The sequence below is a fragment of the Pelmatolapia mariae genome, linkage group LG5, assembly GCF_036321145.2.
Source record: "Pelmatolapia mariae isolate MD_Pm_ZW linkage group LG5, Pm_UMD_F_2, whole genome shotgun sequence".
Classification (NCBI taxonomy): domain Eukaryota; kingdom Metazoa; phylum Chordata; class Actinopteri; order Cichliformes; family Cichlidae; genus Pelmatolapia; species Pelmatolapia mariae.
The window spans coordinates 6,516,651-6,543,414 of NC_086231.1; the positions used below are offsets into that span (position 1 = coordinate 6,516,651).

At 38.0% G+C, this 26,764-nt stretch overlaps 1 protein-coding gene across 4 annotated transcripts in view; it reads left to right on the forward strand.

The window, feature by feature from the left end:
• Nucleotides 1-26,764, forward strand: part of LOC134627414 (cadherin-22-like) — a 158,960-nt gene that overhangs the window by 98,215 nt on the left and 33,981 nt on the right. For all 4 annotated transcript variants that reach the window (XM_063473464.1, XM_063473467.1, XM_063473465.1 and 1 more), the window contains 4 exons: nt 2,283-2,577; nt 21,758-21,877; nt 24,751-24,918; nt 26,477-26,658. In XM_063473464.1, coding sequence (XP_063329534.1) covers nt 2,283-2,577; nt 21,758-21,877; nt 24,751-24,918; nt 26,477-26,658 — 765 coding nt within the window. The remainder of the gene's footprint in view (nt 1-2,282; nt 2,578-21,757; nt 21,878-24,750; nt 24,919-26,476; nt 26,659-26,764) is intronic.

Below are 26,764 nucleotides of genomic sequence, written 5' to 3' on the forward strand. Positions count from 1 at the left end.
TATTAAGGTCATGGAGTGTCCTGGCCAGTCTCCAGAACTCAATCCTATACAAAATCTGTGGAGGGAGCTGAAGCTTTGAGTTCCCAAGTGACAGCCAAGAAAGGAGTTAAGAGTTAAGGGAGCTAAGAGAGATCCATTTAGTCAACAGATGGAGAGTGTGCTTTTGCCATGTTACCTTCTTACAATTTTTTTTTCCTATTTGTCACATTTTATAAAGAGGAAACACTGCTCTGTGGTTTCAGGAATTCTTACATAGGTCATTATAAAAATGCTTTCATGGTTTGTTTGTTTTTTTAGATGGTAGAGGGAAAGCAAAAAAAAAAAAAAAAGATTATTTTTTTTAATTGCAGGACTTGTTGTGCCAACATTTGTGGAACTGAATGAACACAGGATGGCAACACTTCACACATGCATTTCTCTCCTGAGATTCTAATTTAGAAATTCAGAAGGAGGTTGAGTCTGGAGGAAACATATCAAGTGGTGGAAGCGTGTGCTCACTTTTATTGGATAACTTTCACAGTCTGGACCAATGAAACTTTTATTTTCCTTTTTTTTTCTTTTTTATTATAACTGAAATATTGATACCGCCAAAGTATCCAGCAGTATATTTCCACTGACTGTCCGTGTATTTGTCTTCAGGAAGATTCAGAATGGGGAGAAAAGGCAAAAACAGACAGATAAAAAAGAAGAAGAAAATGGATGATGGAAGCAATATCAAGGCACAGGCTTGCATTATTCCTCGGTTTTACGACAAATACTTAATGAAAATCCCTGCAAGGGTGATAGAAGCCTGTATTTAATTAAGCCTTTATAAAAAATTAACCAGGGAGGCCAGGGCGATTTCCCCTCTCCTCTGGTGTGTTGAGTAGATTGAACCACAGTTACACTGCATAGACAGCTCTGAATTATAATTTTAGATAGAAGGTGAGTGAGAGGGAGAGGGAGCAGGAGCAAGCAGGTCTAATGCTCACTAAAGAGCCAAAGGGGAGTTTAGGATGGGGGACCAATGCATCTCCTATTGCTACCCCTGGAATGTCTTCTAATCACATTAGGGGAAACTATAGCTCTGATTTATAAGGGCTCTTTTAAGTTCACTTTTCAGCCACAGCACCTCCATGTCTCTACATTTAAGAGTCTTTGAATGACTTTGATCTCCTAATTTGGGCGTCACATCCTGTGAAGGGCACAATGTGCAGAAAAGGTGTAAATCATCACAGGAACTCTGGTGTCTTTTTTTCACCACACTGATGATGGCTAGTCTGCAGGGAGTAGTTAGAAGGACTTGAATTGGATTTACCACCCTAAGAGAAGAAAAGTCAATGGATGAATAAAATACACATATTTCTTATGGTCATGGTTGATGACCAAATATCATTTGGGGGTTGTCCATTTTTAACCTTTTTCTCAGCAGTTAAAACAAAATCATAAAAATAAGATACTTGGCAAATATGTGACAGAATAATCTCAACTTGGACAAGGATCACTTCAGATATTTTTTCTAAACTTTCAACAGTTTCTAATACTTTGAGGTGTCATCGAGTGTGGCGTGTCAGCCATGTGATAACAAGTGGTCAAACAGGACTGTAATCCCTGTCGTGGTTCAAGGACAGTTTTGCAGTTCGATTTGGTTGGCCCCGATCGCCAGACTGCTAGGACATGGTGAGCAGATTTTGCCTGAGGTTCACAGATAGCTTTGTTGTGTGTATCAAAATGTTCAGTTAAAGTAGAAAGGTTTGAATTAGCCTGCATTCAAATGCACTCCAACAAAACAGTACTTGATTGCAATCTGAATAAATTAATACAACACTCGTAAAGTAATAGCTAATAAAAGGAAAACAACAGCAGTAGCAAGTTCATTATATTAAAGTGGATTTCTTTTCAACTCAGAGTTTTTAATATGTAAATATATGTAATATTTACATATTAAAAAGTTAATCAGTTTTTGTGTTTTAAACAAATTATGACTTTTATAAGCATTCAGCTAACATTGAATGGTACCCAAAACATTCAGGTTTGGGTACTAACAATGACTATTAGTGCCCAAACCTTAATAGAAAACTATACTTTTGATAATATAACTAGTTGTTATGGAGAAAACAAAATAAACATTCATTCAGTGAATTATTGTCATCATCAATATGCAACTTGATCATGACACTAACAAAACATTTTTTTAGAAATTTTAAGGTACGTACCACGTTGCATAGTCGTAAAAGATGGAATGCGTGTGTGTGTTTTATTGAAGTCATCATTCTCAAAACCGCTCTGTATTTTTTTTACAGATCCATACAGACTCTGATGATGGTGAGGGCAACATCAAATATACTATCTCTGGAGAAGGAGCTGGATCCATCTTCATCATTGATGAGCTTACAGGAGACATACATGCCACAGAGAGACTAGACCGAGAGGAAAAGGCTTTTTACACTCTTAGGGCTCAGGCCCGGGACCGGCTCTCTAACGATCCCCTTGAGCCAGAGTCAGAGTTTGTCATCAAGGTCCAGGACATCAATGACAGTGAACCCAAGTTCTTGGAAGGACCCTATATTGGCAGCGTGGCAGAGTTGTCACCCATAGGTAAGCTGGAAAATGCCTAGCGCAGTCAGACAGGAACCATCTGGATAACTGTTTGAGGCTCTGTACATAGCAAAGCCCAAGGGTGCCTGTAATGTATGGAATTGCAAGTTTTACTGCAGCTATTTTCATGATACATAAGTAGGGTGTGTGAGCTTTTTTATGGGCTCAAGGGAAGGCGTAAAGTGCCAGGAAGAGCAATATGTTAAAAATTCTCCTCCACAAGAGAGATGGATATATGAAAAAGCAGACATGTAAGATAGCTATGTTAAATGAAAATGGATTTGGAGTCACTGAATTTACTCTCGATAGTAGGAAGTAGAAAATGAAAGAAACAGTGCAGGCATATAAAGAAAGTAGAGGCAAACAAATTGCATTACTCCCAGATAAGCTGTGTTCTAACACTGTTTTGAGGCAAATGATAAAAGGAAGAACAAGAGGGAAAGAGCAACATAGGAACGGTGCTCCAGGAGTGTGGTTAATGGAGAGAGTACACTGTCAGTAAAAATGACACTACAGTACTTTAAATCCTAACATGTTTTTATTGTGACCGAGTATATTAGCAGCAATCCATGGCTGCTTAAAACTATTTGCAAAATGGAAAAGACAGGTGAACGAGGGTGTCAAGGGCTTCATTAGCGTGGTATTAATGTCAAAGACAGTTGATATTTAATAGACAAAATTCTGTTTAGCGGCTAAGCAATATCACCATATTTGCTCCAAAGGGTTTGTGCAATACAGGTATATCCGTGCGTGTGTTTGTGTGTGTGTTCATGCATATGCAGTAGAGGCGGGGGTACTTCTTGTTTGAGTGGTGCAAAATGGAATGGCTCTTTCCTGTTCAAGCCTGATTGGAATTAATTCCTGCTTCCTCAGCATGATCCAAAGCATGGGCATTTCTGCCTACATTGCTCTCTAAAACTGAATGGCGTGTGTATGCATGTGTGTGTGTGAGTCGGTGAGAGAAAGGAAAGTGAAAGTTAGCAAAAACAGGAGCATGATAAAGAGAAAAGGAATAAACACAATTTCAGAAAATGATGCAAAACCCTGGGGAGCACAGGGGAGCTGTCCTCAAGAAAGAGTGAGATGCAGCCTTAAAAGCCATGCTTGGTTAATAATAGTTTATGTAATCTTAATGATCATAACACTTCTACCTCTGTCCCTTATTTGACCCTGTCACGTCTCACTTAGATTATATAAGAAATAAGTAGACAGTTCATGTTCTCATGGTGTGCTACCACTAATGACATAACATTCACCACTAAATCAGGCATTCTCATGGTTCATCCATGTGTCTTTTCTTTTGACCTGTTTGACTGGCACTCACCATTTCCCAGCTCATCACCTTTACTGCACATTACCATGTTTTAATGAAGGTAATGTCACTTAGTTTGGACGTATACTTTTATAAATGTATTATAAAAGTATAACATTTGCTATATTGATATATCTTATAATAGTTTCAGTGCTTTTTATTTTGGATAATTCTGTAGAACCCTACTTTCCACTGGATCAACAAATTTACTAATCCGCATTTTAAAATAGTTCCTAACAACATCTTACACCGGTTTGAGTAGAATCTGGTAAAACCTACAGTGTCCAGCTGTTTTAGGAAAATGCTTCTTTATGACACAAACTGGTTTTCTGCTATTTTTATTGCTTTTTGTGGCCTGTTTTTGTTTTGGGAGCAAAAGACAGTGGGGCAGAGCAATATAGAAAATAGGTTTGAGAAGGTACTAACATTGAGGGATGTACAAAATATTGACTTTAGCCTTTCCAGAAAAAAAAACAAGACCTGTCTTATAAACGCTGAGAAGAAAAAGAGTTTTTATTTTGTTTGATAATGTGTCTCAAAATCATTCAGAATTTATAGGTATCCTCTTATTTTGTTGCTGCTCTGTTACTGTTGTTTAATGAATTCCCAGTGGAATTTTGTCGTCATGCCCTATGAGCATGTTCAACATGTGCTGACATCTACTGTAAATTTGATTTGTCTTTTTCTTTGTGAAAAAAAAAACATTGTACCTGCACAAAACCTCAGTAGAATCATCACTTTCAAATAATTTGGACACAGCTCTTCTGATATGCTGTGATGGAAGCAGGTTGCAAGCATTAACCACACCAGTGATATGCTCACTGCGCTGTTTTATGCTCAGCTATATAGCCAAATTGCCTTGGAACACGTGAGGCCATAACGGTAAGAAAGTAATCAGGACTCAACTGCCAGAGGCATATTCATCTTTACCCCTGTCATGTCTCCCGGCGCTCATCTTTGTCATAGTCTTAAAGCCTCTCTATGCTCGCCTCGCCCCTTTTGTTAGGGCATCCTATTTGGTTGCCTATCTGTCTATCCTTAGTATACTTAGTATGCTCAGCATTTTCTTTCTTAAAAATAACCCTTTTTCACCCAGTGAGCAGTGTTTGTTAAGGAGAACTGCAATAATTAGAAGTACTGAAACTGATGATGAAGCATGAAGGTCTGAGCTCTGCGTTGTCCTGTGGAAAATGTGTGTCTAATGAAATTGCTGTCTCAAATCAGATTTGTTGCGTATGGACGATTGAATGTTGTTCATAGAATCAAGCATACGTTTATGATGGAACAGAAAAGGGAGCATGGAAACCTACAGGTGTGCTCCAATTCATGATGATAAACTGTGAAAGATCAATTTGAATCAGCACAACCAGTAAGAGTACTTGAGCTAACTATGCTTCTTGGTTCGTAATTATATTAACTGCCATAATATCGATGCATTTTCTATTTACATGTTTACTGATTCCATTATTTTGCCACAATAATGGAACAGTACCACACAGCAAGAAGACCCTGGGCTGCAACTAGAAATCTAGTCTCCATGTTCGAGTAGTTGCTTGTTCGACTAGTCGCATCCCACCTGTCTTGTTTTTTCATGCTGCTCCCCAGTGCATGCATTACTAGCAAGCTGAGGACAGTCAAACCTCCATCTGTCTTTTTGTTTTTTGTTTTCTGCCTTACAAATGCGCAAGAATGAGTCGCGTTAAATAATATTAAAATTCTGCATTTCTCAAATCATTTAGCAGTGATTGTTCACCGCCATTAACTCTAACTGCAGAATATGTGGCAGAGTTGGTTTGGGGCTGCATTCATCTGAGCTCAGTTTTGTAGAAAATTTGCATACTGTCACACCTACAGTAATGCAGATCTGTAATATTCACAGTGTACATAAAAATAACTTTAAGTTTATAATTGTATTTTTCTTTGAGATCATTTGAAAAGTAGGCTGGATTTCATATCTGAACTTTTTAAACGTTTTCGGCATTTTCCAGTTTTTGAATGGCATATGTAGAAAATAAAGAAGTTTTCTATGTAATAATTATTTGTTACACAACAATTTTATTTGTTATGTAGAAATATTTTTTATGTTTAACTCTTAATATTTAATAAACTTTAACTCTTAATATTTTGCTTTTTCTAAGTTCTTTAAGTCCAAAGCAGACAAAGAACTTATTATATTTTGAAATTAAAACTAAACATTATAGGTCAGTTTGATTAATGGCTTCTCACTTACAAACTTACAGGTCATCATTCTCTTTATAGCTCATCCTCCACTGTATTTTCTGAATCAAAGTGGAGCTATAATAAATGTAAATCACCTGCAATGTTAAAAGCTAATGTTGCCTCACGTCCATTTGCAAGGTAATATTGGAGGTACGGGTCTGTCCATTTTAAATACCTATCCTTCCATTATAAAATTATATGTATTATGTCTTTGGCAAAAAGCCCTGCGCCTTCCTAAAAGTACCAGCAACTTTTAGTGAGTGTACTTAAAATAAAATAGTAGGTTAAGATACTAATCAAGAGGTAAATATAACCTTAAATCATTTTGTTTTATGATTTGTTGTTTTCTAAAGCATATCATAAAGGTTGAAGAAAAATGTTACAAATATTACAAAAATACCAAAATAAATGACACGGATCCTGCTCAAGACTTAAGATGTGAAATCTTGTCGTCTTACTAAAAATGTGAGATTTGAGTTGATTCTTTTTCACAAAACTCTTTGTTGATTCCATTTGACTTTGTTTTTTGAGGACTCTTAGAACATGTTATGGCATAACTATTACATGCTGTAACAATAACATCAATTAAAGTCTTAGATGAGAAAGGCGTCCATAATTTTACTGAGTGGTTCCTCGGGGCTAATTCCAGACACTGGCAGCCCCCTTTTTGATTCTGGAGGAGGGAACCAATGCACTGACTTCAGTAGCCTTGACTCTTGATACAAAGGATGTTAAGTGAATCTTCATACACTTTGGGAGGCAGAGATGGAGACAGACATCTTGGAAACAGGAACGTGGAGAACATGGAAACAGGGCCCAATAAATCTGAAAGCTAAATCTTTAAGCTAATTTCCAGGAATCTACCCTGCAGGCAGAATCCAGGAAATTACTCCTGAGAAAGGTGAGTTTGTCCCGCCTGCAAAGGTTTATCCAGTCTGCTAGAGACAGAAGAGACAGAGAAGGAGGATTCTTGAAATGGAACACCAGCTGTCTGGTGATGTCACCTTTGATTGGAGGTGAGTACTGTCCATCTAGTTTACAAGTGCTCTCGCCCTTAGCCACCAAAGTGCAGACCTGCAATATACAAACAACTGTTGAAGAGCAGAAAAGAAACTGTCTTTAACTTTCTGCTGAGGCCCCACTCTCATGCCCTGTTGGTTAGGACTTGGTTTTGCAAAAGAGGTTGGTTGGACCTATAGCTGCAGCATCTGGCTAGAAAGACAATCTAGCATGGCTTTAAGGAAAGATCAGAGTTAAACTAGAGCTATTTGTCAAGGTCCTCAGCCTAGCACAATCACGGGAATTGGTTAGAACTAGCTAGCCTGACTGCGTGCAATAATAATAGTAATAATAATAATAATAATAATAATATATCTGCCAACTCAATTCTGCAAAAATATCTTATGAAGAAAGTCTTTGTATAAAACCTGAATTTATTGTACCCCCCCCAAACACATCCTCCAACCACACACACCCATATTTTGTTTTCAAACTCCATTGCAGTTTATTTCACACCTCAAACGGGTAGCTATAAAATAGACTACTAACTCTTTTACGCTATGTCCACACCTACACGGGTATTTTTGAAATTGCAGCTTTTTCTATGCGTTTGGACCTTTCGTCCACACGCAAACGGCGTTTTTTTGTGAGATTTTGTGAAAACTCAGTTTTTGCGTTTATGTGTGGACGAGGAATACAGAGTTCGTCACGAGACGTCAAGGGTATGTGCCCTTTTTCACGTGACGCTGTGGGCCACGTTATTGTTTACATGAGATGAATTTCTACAATGGCGGATATAGACAAAATACTGCTAATCTTACTATCTGCAGTTTTTACACGCTTACATATACACACGCAGTTACTGCCCCTCCATTTAGAAAGGCAAAAGCATCATGGTGTAATTATTTTACGTGTTATTGTTTTTTTCCCTGTGTAATAATATTCAACATTGCTATCAATACATTTTTCAAATAATGCCTCTCTGTACAAAATGGGTTCAGAAACATAAACAACTGTGGGATACTGTTTGTCCGTGATTTGGACAGCCCAACGCGTGCTCCAGATGCAGGGGAAACTAATTCTGTCGCAGAGTCCTACCTTTGCACTTGTGCAGGTGAAGCCAAAGGCAAGATATGCTTCATCATATTTTCTAGTATTTGGCTTGGAATGAAGTTGGTTTGGAAACATATTTGGTGATGCTTCATCTTCTGCTTTTTTCTTTTTTTTTTATTCATACCGTGCCACCCCCCCTGCAATGGCTCTGCGCCCCCCACTTTGGGGAACTCTGGCCTAAAGAATATATAGCATTGTAATGTTTGTAATGTTGTTGTCATAGCAATAGTCTTTTGAAAATAATTACCTACTTTTGTAATGATAATATTTTTTTCCATTTTTCATTTATTTTATTTTATTTTATTCTTTATTTGGTGCCAGTTGAATCTATCTATTGTTAAAGTTTTTTTCTTTTGTTTTGTTTTTTAAATTCTGCATTTTAATTTCAATCCTAGCTAGCGAGACAAAAACATAAGAACTTATTGAGACAGGTGAGAATTACCTCGGAAATGGTGTTATTAATATTGCAAAACCCACATAGTGAGGTTCAGTGTCAGTCTGGAAAGTTAGAAGTGGGAAAATACTTTTACTAGCCAATTTTGTGTTGCTTTAGGCATTGTTTGTCTTCTGGTAATCGATGTTATAATAGGATTTTGGACTGGGAATTTACCTTTATACATCAAGTTTAATATGATGCTTATGAAGGTGGTTTACATAGCATGGTGTGATCGGCTAATGTTTGTGTTTTGTGAAGCCTCATCATCAATAGTCGAATGGGATCCATCTCTTTTTTCTTTGCATTCCCCAGCCATTGAGAGTGTTTAAATATTTATGTACATAGCTTTGAGCTAAGACTGAAAAGTTTTAAAGACCCGGAGGCTTAAGTAGTGTTAAACTAATATGGTGCAACTCTTTGACAATACTACATAGCTGTATAGTTTTGTATCTTCTACACTTATGCAGTTGATAGATTGAGCTTTTAGATCTAGTACATATACTGCAGAGACATTATTAGCTGTGGCACCCCAAGCTAATACTTATGCTTCACACGCCCAGCTAATATTGAAGTAATAAAGACAGGCCTTTTCCAATTTGAAATCAGTATTACATCGTGTTACAACATGCATACTAAGACATCCAACACTCCTTTTCTTTCTGTCTTTATGTGAACTGACTAACAAAGAAGCACCGTTTGTTTGGGGCGAAACCATTTAGTCACTGAGATAGTCATCTTCCCCTTCCACACAAAGGTCAGTTGGAAACGTGGCGAGGAGGGTCAGATCTTAGTAGTGAAATCACTACAGGGTGAAAAGTTACCACAGAGCTAATCCTGTGATTGATGTGGTTCCATTAGAGAGGAACTCAGTATCTCTGAGTGGCATAGATGTGGCACAACATGACATCATCGTTGTAGCTTCTAACCTTCTAGCCCTGACTGACATGTTGCAGTGTCAAAAGAACAACATGCAGGCAAATAACAGTCTAATAGCAGAGATAGTGACCACTGCCCTCATCTTTTCATCTAATTACCCAAACTGATGCAGTGCCAAATACAAACAACCGTAGCCTCAGTTTAAATTAGCATATCAATTGCTTAACCCCCAATTGATTGTATCTTTTAAAGATAAAATATAAAGGAAGGGCCTTTATATGGACAAATGGACAAACTACAAACTACAAACTCCATTAGCCAACATAGATTTTCTTTAAGACACTGCTATGCAGTTTAAACTGCCATCATCTGAGGCTTTGGTAAATATTTCCACACTTCACAGTATGTTGTCTGTGTAATTATTAAAGGCCTTTGCATTTTATGTTTATATCTTTTTGATATAACAGTTGCTGTTGTTGGAATATTTTATTCTTGTGACCTGTTTTTACTTTAAAGGAAGCTGTTTTGATTTCAAGTATGAAAACATGCAAAGATAGAGGATATCACTGTTACATAGTAAATAATATGCTGTGATATATCTGTATTGGCATATTTGTTACTGTCAGACACTGTGTGTTTAATAGATGCCTGAATTTAGATATAGAAACTGACACTGATTTAAAGTCAGAAGTAGAGAAAGAAGAAAAAGCATTTTGAGATGTACTTTTTGGGCCCTTTATTGAAGGTCTCTACCTCAACTTCAAAAAATAGATCACTTATTCTAGACTGTACACAATGAACAGAGCGACTGACATTTAAAGAGTATTTGTAGTGGATAAAAGAAAGAATAGCACCGCACATAGTAAAACAGTAAAACTGAAAAAACATGTTAATAAAATTCTATATTTCGGTTGACATACATTTTTAAACTCTTCTGTGACACTAAGTGTTGTTTTAGTAAAATGGTTAATAAAGATTATGGTATAATACTGAAAAGTGATGACGCAACAAAATGACGCAACAAAATAAAGCAGGTAGGAGTATCTCTGTGAGGAAGACAACAGCTTCTGCCTCTCGCCTTTCTTTTTTTTTTCTTTCTCTTCTTGATCTTTTGACCTTAGTTTCTCTGTTTCAATTTAATACCAGCAAAGTGGGTGTTAGAGATAAATTTCCCACTCCTTTTGCTCCCTTTGTATGTAATGCAAGTACACAAGAGGATTAGAGTAATAATCACCCTAGTGGCTGTGCAGAAGGCTGCAAATTACTGCAGTTACCATTAGGGACTCCCGAGCCTGTCACGCTAACAGTAGATGAGACATTTAGAGCACCAGTTTCACAAGAGCAATGAGATAAGGCAGGAGCAACTTACAATCAATATCGTCTGTCAGCCACCTTTATGTATATGACTCGTAACATCCAACATTATGCGCTTAACCACAGTGTTTGAAACAATTGATTTTGGCTGATCTGAGTTTGTGTGTGTGTGTGGTTGTGTGTGTGAGTGATTATTTGTATGAAGCAATGTGTAAAGCCAGGAGTGGGGGGAAGGAAGAGGGCAACAGTGTGTGTTTCAGTATGTTATGAGGCACCATAGTGTGAAATTGACTAGCGTCTTACTTTTTCATTAGAAATAAAATCAAGCAAAGTTACTTGAAAACTGTCTTTAATTTCCCTAAATGAACTGACTGTGCAAGGAAAGTGTTAATGCTGATACACCTGTCCATCCATTTTCTTAACTAGGATGTACCCCACCACTCCGTTTGGATACAGGAAGTATCTGAATTATCCCTAACTTCAGTTTGATACCTTTGAAGGTTTTTCTTTTTCCACTTTTAAAGGGAAGGCTAGCCAGCACTGTATTTTTGTATTTTTTTAATGTAAGATCCAAAGTTGCCATTTTGTGTTTGATTGTTTATTTTGTTTTTTTTAAATATTTATTTATTTATTTATGTGTTTAAAATTCAGTACAAAAGCTGGATCTAAAGTTGACAAGCCAAACTGGCTTACAGTATTGTCCAGGAAACAAATAATTATATGATCCCATAAAATATGAAAGACAAGTTCAAGGTCTAACAAAGACTAGATTTACAATCTCTGTCATAAGAGATGAAAAATATCCCTAAATCCTTGTTGAGATCTTGAAGAGGATCAATGTAAGCAGGTCATTGGTTTTTATGACATGGCAGATTTTTCTTCCCCTTATACTTCATTCTCTGCCTCACTCTCTCCCCACCTCTCTCCTAGGGCATTTATGTGGATGAGAGAGGAATGAATCACAGTAGAAGTAGTGAAGAAATAACTTTTCATGTGAAAACACCTCAGCTTTTATGGCTTTACTAAATGATCCATAATGCGGGCAGGGAGCACTCAGTCCTGCAGATTAAGGTGGGTAGGAGTGGAAAAGAGGCTCAGTGCTGCAGCCGTTAGACCACTCCGCCGAAGCTCGCACCAGTACAGCACCAGCTGAGATAGGCACAAATCTCTTTTATGAGGCCCCTTCTTAAATAGCTGTCAGTCTGGTGTCTCACACGTGGCTCACTTCGCCAACTCCCCTCACAGTAATTGAACCATCTCTCCCAGAGTGCTGAAATGGTGTGGGAAGCCATTCCGACAGGCTGTGTTGATACCATTAAACCAAACTAATGCATAAATCTAACAATATAGCTATCGTCACCCACCCTCCACTGTATCCTCTGTGCCACAATCCTCCTCGATACTAACACACGGTCGGGGGTTAGTTTTCCTCTGAATATTATTTACATTATATATGATGAATAATTTTCATCACTAAAGTAATATTTGCAATACAGATTGAATCATATTTTTTTTTCGTCAGAAGCCTTTCAAGGCCTTTTAAATAGAGAGGATGCATTCCTAAAATACTAGTTACAGTAAATGTTGTAACAGTTAACTTAATAGACTTAGCTATTAATCCCTCCTACCCTGTGGGGCACTAAGTACTTTAAAAAAGACAACAATAGAATTAGAGATTTATTAACTTTTGAATAAAGATGGGAAATAATGTGTAATAAATGGCTGCCATCCAACTCTAATTGCTTACCCATTCTGCTAGAGGCTTAAATGAATAACAAAGCTATATCCTCATTAGCTGCTCAGCAGTGAAATGTTGTAGCCCTGTCTAGTTCTCCATGGTCAGGCAAGTCATAGTGCAAATCATAGTTAAACATTGTTGCTTTCATGAATGTGAACATTATTAAAACAGCAACTTTACAATTTGCTAAGCCATAACCAAATTAGTCCTTACAGTTCAGTTCAGCTGAATCAAATTCAGGTTACTTCAGTTATTTTAGCTTATTTTTTAGTTGAATTCTGGTTTATTTATATAGCACCAAATCACAAAAATAGTGATCATCTACAGTACTCAGGAGAAAACCCCAACAATCAAGAGACTCCCTGCGAGCAAGCATTTTTCAATGGTCGGAATTTTTCCATAGGAAGAAACCTACTGGGGTTGTGGGAAAAGAGACAAGAAATGAAAAGGACAGAACCTTGGAGACAACACAAAATACAGACTGGGGGAAAGAGAAAGTGAGGGTGTCTCCCTCCCGAATCCAGACTGGGACCTAGTTCCACAGAAGAGAGGCCTGATAGCTGAAGCCTCTGGCTCCAGTTCTACTTTTAGAACCTCTAGGAACCACAAGTACACCAATCAGACAGAACGTTATGACCACTGGCAGGAGAAATGAACAAGACTAATTATCTCTTCATTATGGTACTGTTAGTGGGTGGGATATATTAGGGAGCAAGTGGACATTTTGTCCTCAAAGTTGATGTGGTACAAGCAGGAAAAATATTCAAGCAATGTGATGGATAGACAACTGGGTCAGAGAATCTTCAAAAATGCAGGTCTTGTGGGGGGACTGCAGGGTCAGTATGTATCAAAAAGTAGTTCAGTGGATGGAACAGTGGTTCCATGGGGCTGCATGTCCGCAGACCAGGGTTTTAATAGTTTTGCAATTTTCATTAGTTTTTATTTTTATTTAGTTTTGACTTCAGATTTTCAATTTTATATCAGTTTTAATTAGGGATGGGTACCGGTATCCGGTGCCATGATGGCACCGGTTCTGACATAAACGGTAGTAACCAGACCGAAAAGCAGCGCACATTTCGGTGCTTTATTTCGGTGCTTTTTTTTTCCTGAGCCAATTCTAGCCAATCATTTTACGTTTCCGAGGATAGTAGGCGGGTCCAGGTACGTATGTTCTTTTAAAGCAGAGCTACAGATTAAAAATGCCCAAGGCCAAGCGGTCAAAAGTCTGGCTGTACTTCACAGCAAAAGATACAAACTCAGCTGCCTGCAACAAGTGCTTTTCGGTGATACTGTGATGCTGTCAAAGGAGGTAACACCTCGAATCCGATGAAACACCTGGCGACACATAGCGTTTTTTTTAAAGTCGAGAAATGCGCCGTGTTTGATGGCTTGCTGCGAGACCTCACACCGAGCACATCTACTGCGGGTGTGGTGCCTGTTATCGGACCCGGAGTTAGCAACATCCCCCAAAAACCCGAAGAGGAGAGTCCTGGCCCCTAGCCCTGCCAGTGTAGCAGAAATGACGAGGATGATGATGGCAGCAGCAGCCGTTCTTCTCTGCGTGAGTAGCTTAATGTTGTTCGTGTGTAATTCACGTTGAGTAGGCTAACCACGTTATTACATTAATGCATGCAAGATGAACTAGCAAACACCGTTGTAGTTACATGCGGCTGTCTTCTTGTTTGACGGCAGATACTCCCTTCACCCTGGCCAAAAAGGCTAAAATGACCAAAGAAAAAGTGGAAAACAGCTAAACATGAGAGGTTTTTGGACAAAGTTTGTGTTTTTTCCATTGTTTAAGCACTGCTTCCAGCCAAGAGTGATACCATATATGCCCTATAGCTGAAGAAAAGGCTAACATTGTTATCTTTTTACAAAAGAAACAGCTGAACATGAGAGGTTTTTGGACCAATTTTGTGTTCTCCATTCTTTAAGCACCGGTTTGAGCACCGTTTAAGCACCGGCACCGTTTCAAAAGTACCAGTTTGGCACCGGTATCGGATAAAACCTAAACGATACCCATCCCTAGTTTTAATTAGTTTTTACCAATTGTTTGCTAGTTTAGTTTAGTTTTTATTTTTTTGAAAATCCTTAGTTTCAGTTTAGTTTTGATTAGTTTCAGTTATAGTTTTAGTTGTGTTTGCAATAATTAAGTGTAACAAAATCCCCGTTTCATCATATCAGTCATGCTCTTCTGCTTATCCTTGGGTATGTTGCTATTTCAGCTACCATACCCTGCACCCTGGACAGGTCGCCTGTCTGTCGCAGGGCTAACACGCAGAGACAGACAACTCACATTACCACCTATGGGTTCTTTAAATAAATAAATAAATGAATGAATAAAGGCAGATGAACAACCATTGATATCTTGATTGATTGATTGATATGTATATCTTGGCCCCAATGAGACTATTAACTCTTGCAGCACCGGGTGTTCGTAATTTTGGTTCAAGTGAATTGATAAACTTTTTGAAGGCAATTGACTCACACAGTTATGTAGATATCCCAGTCCTGTTGTCTCGGGATGCATCACGCTGCCTTGCCTGGTGTTAGCTTCTGTTTTCTGGGGATGAGGGTTGAGTGTGCTCCCTTACCTTCTCAAGGTAAGCTAGCTTAGCCTTCTTGTGTGAGCTTTTCAAGTGCACTTTAAGGTTTGTGGGGTTTTTTTCCCTTTAGAAATGTCCCTCATAATTTGTCTCTTTCCACTACAAGACACTTGCTTTATCCAAAACACAGTCATATTCAAATTAATCCCAAATTGGACTCTGGCGCTTTCTCCCGACTTTTCCTGACATGATTCTGCGCGAGGACGGAGCAGCAACACAGACGACTCGAGTAACGTACTTGCCACCTGCTGGCATAATGAGACACAGCAAGAAAAAAATCTGGAAACTAAACTTCATTTTCACCCTTGACTATTGTATGACACACACACATCAACGAAAACTAAACACATTTTTGCTATAAATTCAGTTAATTTTAGTTAGTTTTGTGAACACTCATTACAGTTTTAGTTAGTTTTCCTTTTTTTGTTTTTATTTTTATTTCCGTTAACGAAAATGTTTTTTCACTTCTAGTTTTCGTTATTTCGTTAGTTTTCGTTAATGATAATAACCTTGCCGCAGACCAGTTAGGGTGGACATGATGATCCCTGTCTGCTGTTGAAAACACCAACAATGGTCACATGAGGATCAGAACTGGACCATAAGATGGTAAATGGACAGGTTCTTATATAGCACTTTTCTACTCTAACTGAGCACTCAAAGTGCTTTACACAACTTCCCTTAACCCAACTTCACCCATTCACACCAGCAGTTTCTTCTATGGTGGAAGAAGGTAGCCTAGTCTAATGAATCATTTTTGTTTATTTACATTACATGCATATCTGGGTCTGTCTGTGTAGCTTATCTGTACAACACCTGGCATCAACATACATTATTGGAAGAAGGCAGGCCAGCAGAGGCACTGTGATACTTTGGGCAATGTTCTGCTAGGAAGCCTGGAGTCCTGCCATCCATGTGGATTTTACTTCGATATGTACTATCTACCTAAGCTTTACAGAAGATGTACACCCTCTCATGGAAACAGTATTCCTTGATGGCTGTGGTCTCTTTCAGCACGATAATACACTTTGCCACAAAGGAAAAGTGGTTCAGGTTGAGGAATGGTTTGAGAATAACAACAATGAGTTTGAGGTGTTGGCAGTGAGGCTTCACCTGGCAACCTATAGGATTAAAGGATCTGTTGCTAACATCTTGGTACATACCACATACCACAGCATGGGTCAGGAGTCTAGTAGAGTCCATGTCTTGACTTGTCTTCACTTGTGTGAAGTGGTTTTTCAGCATCACTCGGAGGCAGGGGAGAAAAAAAGTAGCCCTACATATTTATTTAGTGTAGGCACTGAAGGACAAATCTTGATCAACTCTGTTAGTGCTGTTTTATTTATAATAACACCAGACAGTGATGAGGGCGAAATAGGTAAAAGCCAAATTTTCTATACCATGGTATAAGAATATAGCATAATTTAACAGTGCCAGTTAATTGTTTTGTATTTAAATGCTAAGATGCTATTTAAACTGGGAAAATACTTCATTTCATTCAACCAGTTGGAATCACCATTAGTAACATTAGAGCTGGGCGATATGACCCAAAATTCATATCTCGATATTTTTTAGCTGGATGGCGATATACGATATATATCTCGATATTTTTTTTTAAGCCATAAGGTAAGAACAAAAAGAGAGTTTAGTCAAAGCTGTGTCCCAGATGTCACACAGGCACTTTTATTAACATACAGCGTAGATGTACATGAAGAAATTACTCAAAAATAAATTATCAGCATTTATTAAATAATAATGCTCCATAAATAAAAGAAACACAATGTTGTTTTTGTGCATAACAAAAAGCTTACAATTGTGCAGTCAAAATGTAAACTAAAAGACGCTGAGCATAATAACAAAGAGACAGATTTCACAGCTGCTCTATTCCCAAGTTCTACTGCGTGGCTGACAGCCTTGAGTTTGAAATCCTCTTTGTAACCATGTCTCTTAACAGGTGCCATTTATGGTTCTTATACACACACAATAAGGTAATATTACGTTGAAGCACATTACGTATCACTCCGCGAGGCTCCACTACGGTAGCCGTAATGCTCCGACAATCCATTAAGCGGTGCGGCTCCGTAGCTTACCAAAGTCGTACTAAAACATTTTTTGACAGATTGCTGAGCGCCCTGTACCACATAAAAACGGTTCGCGGTCAGTAAGCACAACCAGAATTCATACATAAGGTGCACTGTCGATTTTTGAGAAAATGAAAGGATTTTAGGTCATGCAGCCCCTGTGGGCTGCATGTCGTTAGCGCGGTTAGCTCGTTAGCGCGGTTAGCTCGCTAACACGTTGATGCCGTCCAGCCCCATGCACGGGGCGATCCGCGGTAACTCGTTAACGGAGATTTGCCGTGTTCATCTTGTCGTTGCCTGCAGGTGAAGCTATGGGGGAGGGGGAGTTGTGTTCAGTGAAGGAGAGGCGAGGCCCAGTAACGCAGCGTAGAGACAAAAATGGACGAAAGAGAGGCAAACTTGCGGCTCCACAAGTATAATTATAACGTAACATAGACTATATCGATATAAACAATATTGTCACATCTTATATCTCGTATGAAAATATATCGATATTTTTAAAAAACTCGATATATCGCCCAGCTCTAAGTAACATTGTATAGAGATATTAAAAAATTTGAGGTAGATTTTTTTGAACACAGCAAAAACAAAAACAATTTTTTGCAAAAATATATGGACCTGTATATTTTGACAGTTTATTTAATAATGTCTTTATTGGCAGAGGAAGGCGTTAGACATTGAATATTGTGACCTTTCTCCATTAGACATACTATACTTTTCCCGTTACTGTTATGTGCATTACATTTCATTATTTTTATTGACTTCATACAAGTATATCAACATTCAGATCTGCTTAAGTGTCACCAATGACAACAACATACTGTAGGTAATGACATCCCACTGAAAACACTGAAGCAAGTCAGAACTTTAACAAGAACTCAAGTGCCAAACTTGCTGCTTCACTTCTCTTTTTAATATAAACACAGTAAAGAAGCATTTGCATTTATATAGTTCTTCCAAACCATCTGATGTTGCTGCCAGGCAGTATCCAGAAACAGCTGAGCGTCAAACTGATTGTTACCTGGGGAATATTAAGATAAGGGAATAATCCTATGGACAAAAAATGGTTTTGTTGGACTTTCAGCAGTGGAGCCAACCAGGTAGGAAAAATTAGCAAACCCCTGCCTGTTGCCAGTAATGAAAATGCCTAGCCTCTATGAAGTCTTATGTTTTAATGTGATAAGAATGGTATCTCACTCATTCCCCAACTGGAACAGAGCATATCTTGATCTTCTGAGACTGGTGCTTATTTTGCATATATGGGACAGGTAATAACTGGATGATACAACTCAGAATACGAATTTAAAAATTCATTCCAACCTAGTTGATATGCAGTACACTGAATTCACTGGAAGCTGCAATATATCAGGATTTCACTAATATCCTCACAAGGATGTTGAGAGTACCAGAATTCATGATTCTGTGGCATTGCACATATTTGAATGTCCTTGTTCATTCCCGTCTTACACCAGTTGTTTCTTAAAATATTTCATAGTGGCTACACAATAGCTTTGTTTCACTACATTTGCAGAGGAGAAGGTGATATCTCATATGATAGCTGTAGTTTTGCATGCAAGCTGGCAGGAGTACCATAGGTGACAGTGATAGAATAGTGATCCGAGCCATCTGATTTAATGGCTGGGTGGCTTTAATGGTAATCTGGCCTCTCCCTCCTGCTTCTCCCCTTAGGAGATCTATTGGATGACAGGAAACAAACAGTGCTCTGACACTTCCCGCTCATTAGCATCATTAGCATACGGTCATTATGTAGCTGGACAGTAGCATGACAGGGCTCTGAGAAAGGCTACAGTGGTGACCTTTAGTGGACAACACCAGCTGTCAGTAATTACCTAAAGCATTCTCCAGAGGGATGGAGACAAAGACTGACTCCTTGTCCATGAGGACCTGTGGTGCCTAGGAATCTCTTTTTATCTTCCATTTGCCTGGAAGTGAATATATTTTTAGACAGAGAAAAAAAATGTGCTCACATCCTAGAGACAAGTATGCAGCTGTTTCCTAACCTAAAAATTAGGAAGCCTAAAGTTGTGTAGGCTTTAGGTGGAGTTTTAACTAAAATGTGATACTAAATGTGGAGCTACGTCTGCGTTTGTGCTGCCAGAGGCTTGTTTGTGCACACTGTTGACAAGCATACTACACCCAGTGGAAAATAATAACTTAAACACCATTGCTCCACAAATTCCAAATTTAACATTTCATGTGGAAATGACTTTATTCTTTGTATTCTCTGTCTAAGTGCCTCATAATCATGTGTAATTGTTTGTTGTAGATTACTTTAGCTTCTAACAGGCTTTGATGATACAATGTTGATTCTACAGCTTCATGTTCCCTTTCATCTGTGTGTGCAACCTCTGTATGAATAACAACTTTGAGCCTTGGTGTTGTGAAAAGATAATTTGAAACATCAAAAAATTTGTTTGGAAAATTATGGGCATGGAGGTGAAACAGCTAGTGGGTGCTGTAATATCTGAATGCATTAACTCCCCTCTTCCAAAAATAATCGCAGACAAGTATGCATGAACACAGACACAGGTGTTGCAGGTACTCACACACACATGCTTTTAAGTCTCCCACACTGATGAATTGCTGTGCTCACAACCTTAACTACATTAACGGCGGTGCAGTCTGGTGCACTGTCGAATCACAGCAAGAAAGTTCTGGGCTCAAATCCAGCTGGGGCCTTTTGTTGTGGAATTTGCATGTTCCCCCTGTGCCTCCGTGGGCTTCCCTCCACATTCCCTGGCTTCTCAGCACAATCCAATGACGTACACGCTCTAAACTGGCTGTAGGTATGAATGTTTAGGTTTTTTTTGTCTGAGTTAGCCCTTCAAACACTCTATGGCACCTGGCACCCCCAGCACCCTGTTACACCAAATTGGATAGAAGCTCAGGCATTAACAGTTGGGAACACAGTTAAGGTTTCCCATCCATTTTCTTAACTGCTTCAGCATCAGCCACACAGACTGGTTGATAACATCTGGTTGCTAGAGAAAAGTGTGTATTCCCCATCTGGTTGGTGAGTGGTTGCTGGCAGTCACAAAAAGGCTACTTCACTAAAAGCCTGCTTGTGATTGCTTTGATTGCTAGCAAATTCAAATGGTTTCCCATAGTTTTCACACAAGATAACTGGCTTGTCCACAAACACTCACTACCTACTTACTAAGTGGTACTCAAACTTGAAAAAGTGCAATGTAAACCAGCCTCAGATGTCTATAGGCTTTTGTGACTAGGTCCCAAGTGGTTAAGAAAATGTTAGGATAACCTTAAATATGTTCCTAATTTTTTCATAACAAGGTCTTTAAAAAATCAAACTAGCTACTATACCCCCAGTGTTACTGGAATTAGAAAGAACTCCAATATAGAGGTAGTAGTTCAGTAGTTAGTTCTAAAAATGTAACAAAACATGGAGCGCAGCTTAGGCTTTATTACATCCACGAAATAGTGGCAATAAAATACAATGTTGACTCATCAAAGTGGAATTTTTCCTCACATTTCCTCTCAACGTATTACCCTAGGCATCAACATAGAAAAAAAGTCATATTGTGAGAAATGAAGAAGCTGAAACAAGATTGCAAGACTGCAAAAAACCAGATACTATGCGTGTGAAGAGCTACAATGAAATTGCTCCACTGCTCTTTCTGTGCGACACATCGTATAATATCATTAAAGTGTAATTTAGACATTAAATTGCAGTTGCCTCCTCCCACTTTGGGTCAGTCACAGCCCCCAGTATTATTTCTGGAAAAAAAAAATCATTAAACCCCAGATTAAAACCAAACAAACAGCTCTGATTACAATATCATCAATTTTGTTGTTGTGGTTGCAGTTGTATGTCCTAAGCTCCACATAACTATTTCATCAGTTAGCATGTATATTGGTAGCTCAAATGCAAATAGAAAAAAGCCCTTGAAGGTGTGTAGTTTTCAGAAGAGTTTGCCAGTAGGCACACTCAGGGTATACATTAATCAAAAGACACCCAAACACACACACACATAAACTAAGCCTACTTACATTGTTATTTTTAATTTTAGAAAATATTTATGTGTTACATTTCGTGGTACTGTTGACATGTTTGAGACCTGAAGACAAAGATGATTATAAGAATACTGACATAACTCTGAATGTATATTCCTAATGAGAAATAAAAAATATATATTATTTCTCATTCCTTAATGAATGTTTGGTGTTGTCTTTTGAGAGCATAGATTGCTGTCAGATTGCTTTCACTGTCAGTCCTAAATTTTGTATTTTTTACTGTGGTTCTACAACATACTGGCCAAAATAATAACAAACCCCTTACATTAATTATCATTTCAGTCTGTTAATTTTGTCCTCACAAAGACAGAACAGGCAGCAGTTTCATAAAAAAACACTGACATCCTTGAGTCAGGCTCAAATTTGCATTTTAGGATTGTAGTATAACCTTAAAAGTTTGATTTCTTTCCTTTAACTGCTTTTTATTTTCAAAAGGGACGTCTGTCATGAAGGTTACTGCATCTGATGCTGATGACCCAACATATGGCAGCAGTGCCAGAGTGGTGTACAGTGTACTGGATGGAGAAAAGTTTTTCACTGTTGATAAAAACAAAGGTAAGAGGACACATACAACACTCAATTAACCTTCATTTTTTTTCCCTTTTCCCCTCTTTTTTTCCTTTTTTCTTTCTCCATTTTCTTTCATCGATATTTTAGGAAATCTGAAGAGACCATTATGGCCAAATGAATTAAAATATGTAGTCAAAACACACACACACACACACACACACACACGTGTATGTGTGTGTGTGTGTGTGTGTGTGTGTATAAGATATAGATAAGATATAGATTTAAGTAAGGAGGATCTTACTGGTGTGGAGCCTATAGAAACAGTATGGCCTAACCCACAATCTTTCAGGACTGCAGGAAAAAGCCTGTTGGGAGGGATTTCCTCTCCAGGGAAAAGCACTAAGGTTTTAATGATTCCTTTTTGGTCTCCACCAATTTGATTTGGTCAGCCCAGGCACCTGGATGATAAATGGCTCTGCCTTGGTGGGACTAGTCAGGAGACTAGGTGGTTCATTCCAGCTTCTGCCTCATGACCCCTATTCCACCTACCTCTCTCCCTATCTTGTAGACAAACAGGCTAACCTAATAGGTGCGAGTCAAGAAGGTCAAAATAAAGAGGAGACAAAACAGCTGTGAAATCTACCTCATTAATATCACTCTCACTCACCTTGACAACAAACTCAATAACAAGTCACTGTTTTTTTTCTGTTGCTTTGGCAAAGCTGAAATTGCCTGAAGATGTTTTTTTGATTATCCGAGTACTGTCCTTTTAGCTGTTTTAAAATGTTTAAACCATACTATTTAATTTCCCCTTTACAAGCACAGTGGATCATTATATCATAAAAAATAAATATCTAAATTTTCTCACCCATTAAGAATTCTATATCTTTCTATGCTATTAAATTTTACCAAGAAGCATCAATAACAACAGTAAACTTGCAATGGTATACATCAGCCAAAACTGCAATATAAATCCAAATAAGTTATGAAAATAATGAAATAAGATTTTCTGCTAACTAAATTGTAACAATACTGAAAAAAAAACAGTTTTTACATAATTATGCATATGGTTCATAACTATCAATTAAACACAACATGAAGTGAAGTGTACAGTGCCATTGGGCACTGAGTATGCCTTTGTGCTTCTAGATGTCATTCAAGCTTATATCTGTACTCTCTCAAAGGGGGCTTCTTTATTTTCAAGGTTCAAAAGAAAAAGGAAATAAAAGCAACACAGGTGCTGTCTATGAATGCAACTGCCAAAAGTGTAAACAAAGTGAATAAGTAGAGTGCAATGGCACCTGTGGTAAAAATGTGAAAACAGCACTATGTGTGCATCATCAGTTTTTAAAGCCACAAAGTAGCAGAAGGAATGAAGAGGTGACAGGTATAAGTCATCTTTTTTTAGAATCCATGAAGTGGAGGGAGACTTGATTATATTATTTATTTATTTATTTATTTATTATGTTAATGCAATGAATCACTGAAGCTCCATTTCACAGTTGGTGTACACACTCCGGTCATCCAGTTACAGTGTTTAATCTTAAGGGGGGGGGGGGGGGGGGGGGGGGGGGGGGGTGATACGCTTTGGAGTATGAAGTGCATAGAGTTTTTTTTTTTTACTTCTTTGATAAATAAAGACCATGCAGATTCATCTGCATATATAGTTTCTATACCATGAAGTTGGAGCAGCACTGCTGTATACTTGTTAGAGATTGTGGCTTTACTTTCGACAACCCTAATTTAGATGCATCCCCTCTGGCTTTGTTGGATAAAAGAGGAGCATGTCATCTGTCTCCAGCCCTAACGCTATTGCTGCATGTACTGTATTTTGGTTACTCATAGAACAGGGCCCAAGGCTAAATGTGACTGGAATCTGTGAGTTGTATACCCAACACAATGCAAACCTTTGGGAGTGAGACAGCACACCAAGACCGAGAAATATATCAATAGATTCTGATGTGAAAAATCCCAAGGGGTAACGTGGAATTATATTACTGCTGCAGAGTAAAGCAGAAAGCTACTGATATGGCTAATGCTGGGCCAATAAGGAGAGTGTCTCTTTTTAAACAGACCATGTGTTCGTTTTATGTGTTCGTTCGTTTACACATATATATATATCTATATATATCTATATAGATATATATATATATATATGTGTGTGTATATATGTGTATATATATATATTTATTCAACAGGGTCTTTCACACCGTATTATTAAATTCACACAGTCACTATTAAATGTTGTCTAAAATAGCCATTTAATAAACACTGGTTAGGCTTTTTTTATTATGAATTATAAACAAATATTTGTCACTTCTTTGTTGTTTTTCTTCTGGTGTAAGCCGGAATTTGCATTTTTAACTTATGTAATACTTCTGCTGTTACTGCTACAAAACATGGTTTCTCAAGCACTGGAAACTGTCAGACTGCCCCCCCCCCCCACGTCTGTGCTTCATACCTCTCTATTTACAATATTTCACATTTTCTATGTACCTCAGTAGCTTTTTAGGGAATCTAAATCTCAAACCTGAATGCAGACATAACCACTCCCCTCCCCAAATTGAACTGGAGAGTTGCAATGCAGTTCAGGGAAGCTGTGTCATGCCTTCATTGTCCCTCTATATATTATTCATCTTAATACAGCTAAGCCATTAAATGGTGTATGTGAAGAGTCACCAGTACAACATGGTCTCTCCCATCCATTCTGTTGGTAGAAGAGAAATGGAACGCATTGCACTTTTGCCTCCATAATGCAGTACTTATCACAAGTTGATCCTCAGACTGAGAGGAAATATAATTGGTTTAATGCACAAGAGCTAACCACTAATGCAATGCTTCCAGTGGTGTCACTTGCTAACTACTCTTCCTCTCTATGCCACTCTCCCTAAAACTCACTTCTATCTCTCAATCATTAGGAATCATCATGACAGCAGTGGCAGATTTGGATCGTGAGACACAGGATCGTTACGAGTTGGTCGTCAAGGCAACAGACATGGCAGGACAAATGGGTGGTCTCTCTGGCTCCACCACAGTGACCATAGTGATCACAGACGTTAATGACAACCCACCACGCTTTCCACAGAGTGAGTGTATCCTGTGCATTCTCCCACTTTAGAAAAAAAAAGATAATGAGACAGAGATAGAGAGAAGCTAATGACTGGCAATGTGGGTGAAGAAAATGAAAGCCAAGGCACAAATTACAACAACATACAAGAAAATTGTATACAACCTAAAAGCCACTAAAAATATGCAGTAGAATAGATGGCCTGCATCCTGCCATACATTAAAAATAGCTCTATATATTGATAGACTGTACATTGTAACGTTATAGACGGGTTCTTTTTCAGCTGAATGTCTTTGATGCTCAATTTGCTCAACAAAATATATTTAAAAAGTAAAGTTTAATGTGGCTAAAAATATTTTCTCTCTCTTAAACACAAAAACACACTTAATTCAGTTGAGTAATAGTCTTCTTTAAAGCAAACCAAAATGTCCATACAGCATACATTGTTCTTTAAAATAAATGTACCAATGTGCAAATAATTGGTATATTGTAACAGTCCTAACTGACGTATGATTGCATGTCTGAGTAAAGTAGTGCATTCCCTTCTTGTCTTTTTTTTTTTTTTTTTTTAGCTCTTTCTTCATTCTGCTTCTTTGGAGTTAAACTAATGCTGTAACCCATAACGGTATTACTTTTGTAAAAGCTACAGGTGCAGTATCTGACAGTCTGTTTGATTGTATTTGATATGTCTCCACACACCTTTTTCTTATTCCTGTATAAATCTTTTTTTTCATCTCAGTAAATCATATTTACCCAGTCAGAGGGATAAACCCTGTAGGATTACAGTTCCTCGACTCTACAATATAGTGAAGAAATAGAATCTGAATGCAGCTTCATAAATAAGGAGGATGAGATATGATGTGTATATGAGATATATGACACATATATTTTGGTGAATAACTTTTTCGTTTATTTTTTGTTTATTTTATTCTTGCAGTATTTTACAATAATCTGTGGTAGATCTCATTCATTTTGGTCTAGTCTTTAGAGATACAGTTGACAATGTGAGTATGGCGACAAGTTTTTATTCTTAGTTAAAGATGGTTTAAATTGCAGATTATATGATATTGGTCAAATGATATGATGTAACACTAGGGTGAATTCTAATAGGTAGAGGGCCAGGGCTAGTGAACTGTTAATATAGCGCTATGCTTTCATAGGAAATGTGAGAATAATAATGTTAATGTATGTGAATGCTCACTAATAATTGCATGAAGTCTACCTTTTTCAATCCTTTCCTTTATAACTTTTCATTGGTACTCTAACCCCTGTTAGCCATTTCTTCCCTTCTTTAACAGCGCTTTACTTTATCTTTATCGATATCTCATCTACTTCCTCTTCCCACTTTTCTCTGTCTATTTCCTATCCATCTCTTCAGCGATTTTCTTCCCTCAACCTTTTCTACCTATGGCTATCCATCTATCGTTCCCTATCTTTCCTCCACTAGTGTTTTTCTCTTTTCTGTGTTACTTTTGGATCTCATCTTTCTTTTGTGTTGTTTTGTACACCAAAAATCTGGATGTTGGTTTAACTGCCTCTATATTTTCTACCCTTGGGCCACATACTTTATTTACCAGAAATGTACCAGTTTTCCGTGTCAGAGGGGGCTGCTGTCGGGACACCAGTTGGACGCGTCATTGCCACAGATGCAGACATGGGAGAGAACACAGACATGAGCTATCTGATCACAGATGGAGGGGAGCTCTTCAAAGTCACTACAGATATGGAGACACAGGAAGCTGTTGTCTCCATCAAGAAGGTAGAGTTAAATGCTAAGAATACATTTCTTGTGATACAATTGTTCATACAAACAAACTTTTAAATACAGTCCTATTAAAAAATTAAAGAAAATGCTTTTATGTCAA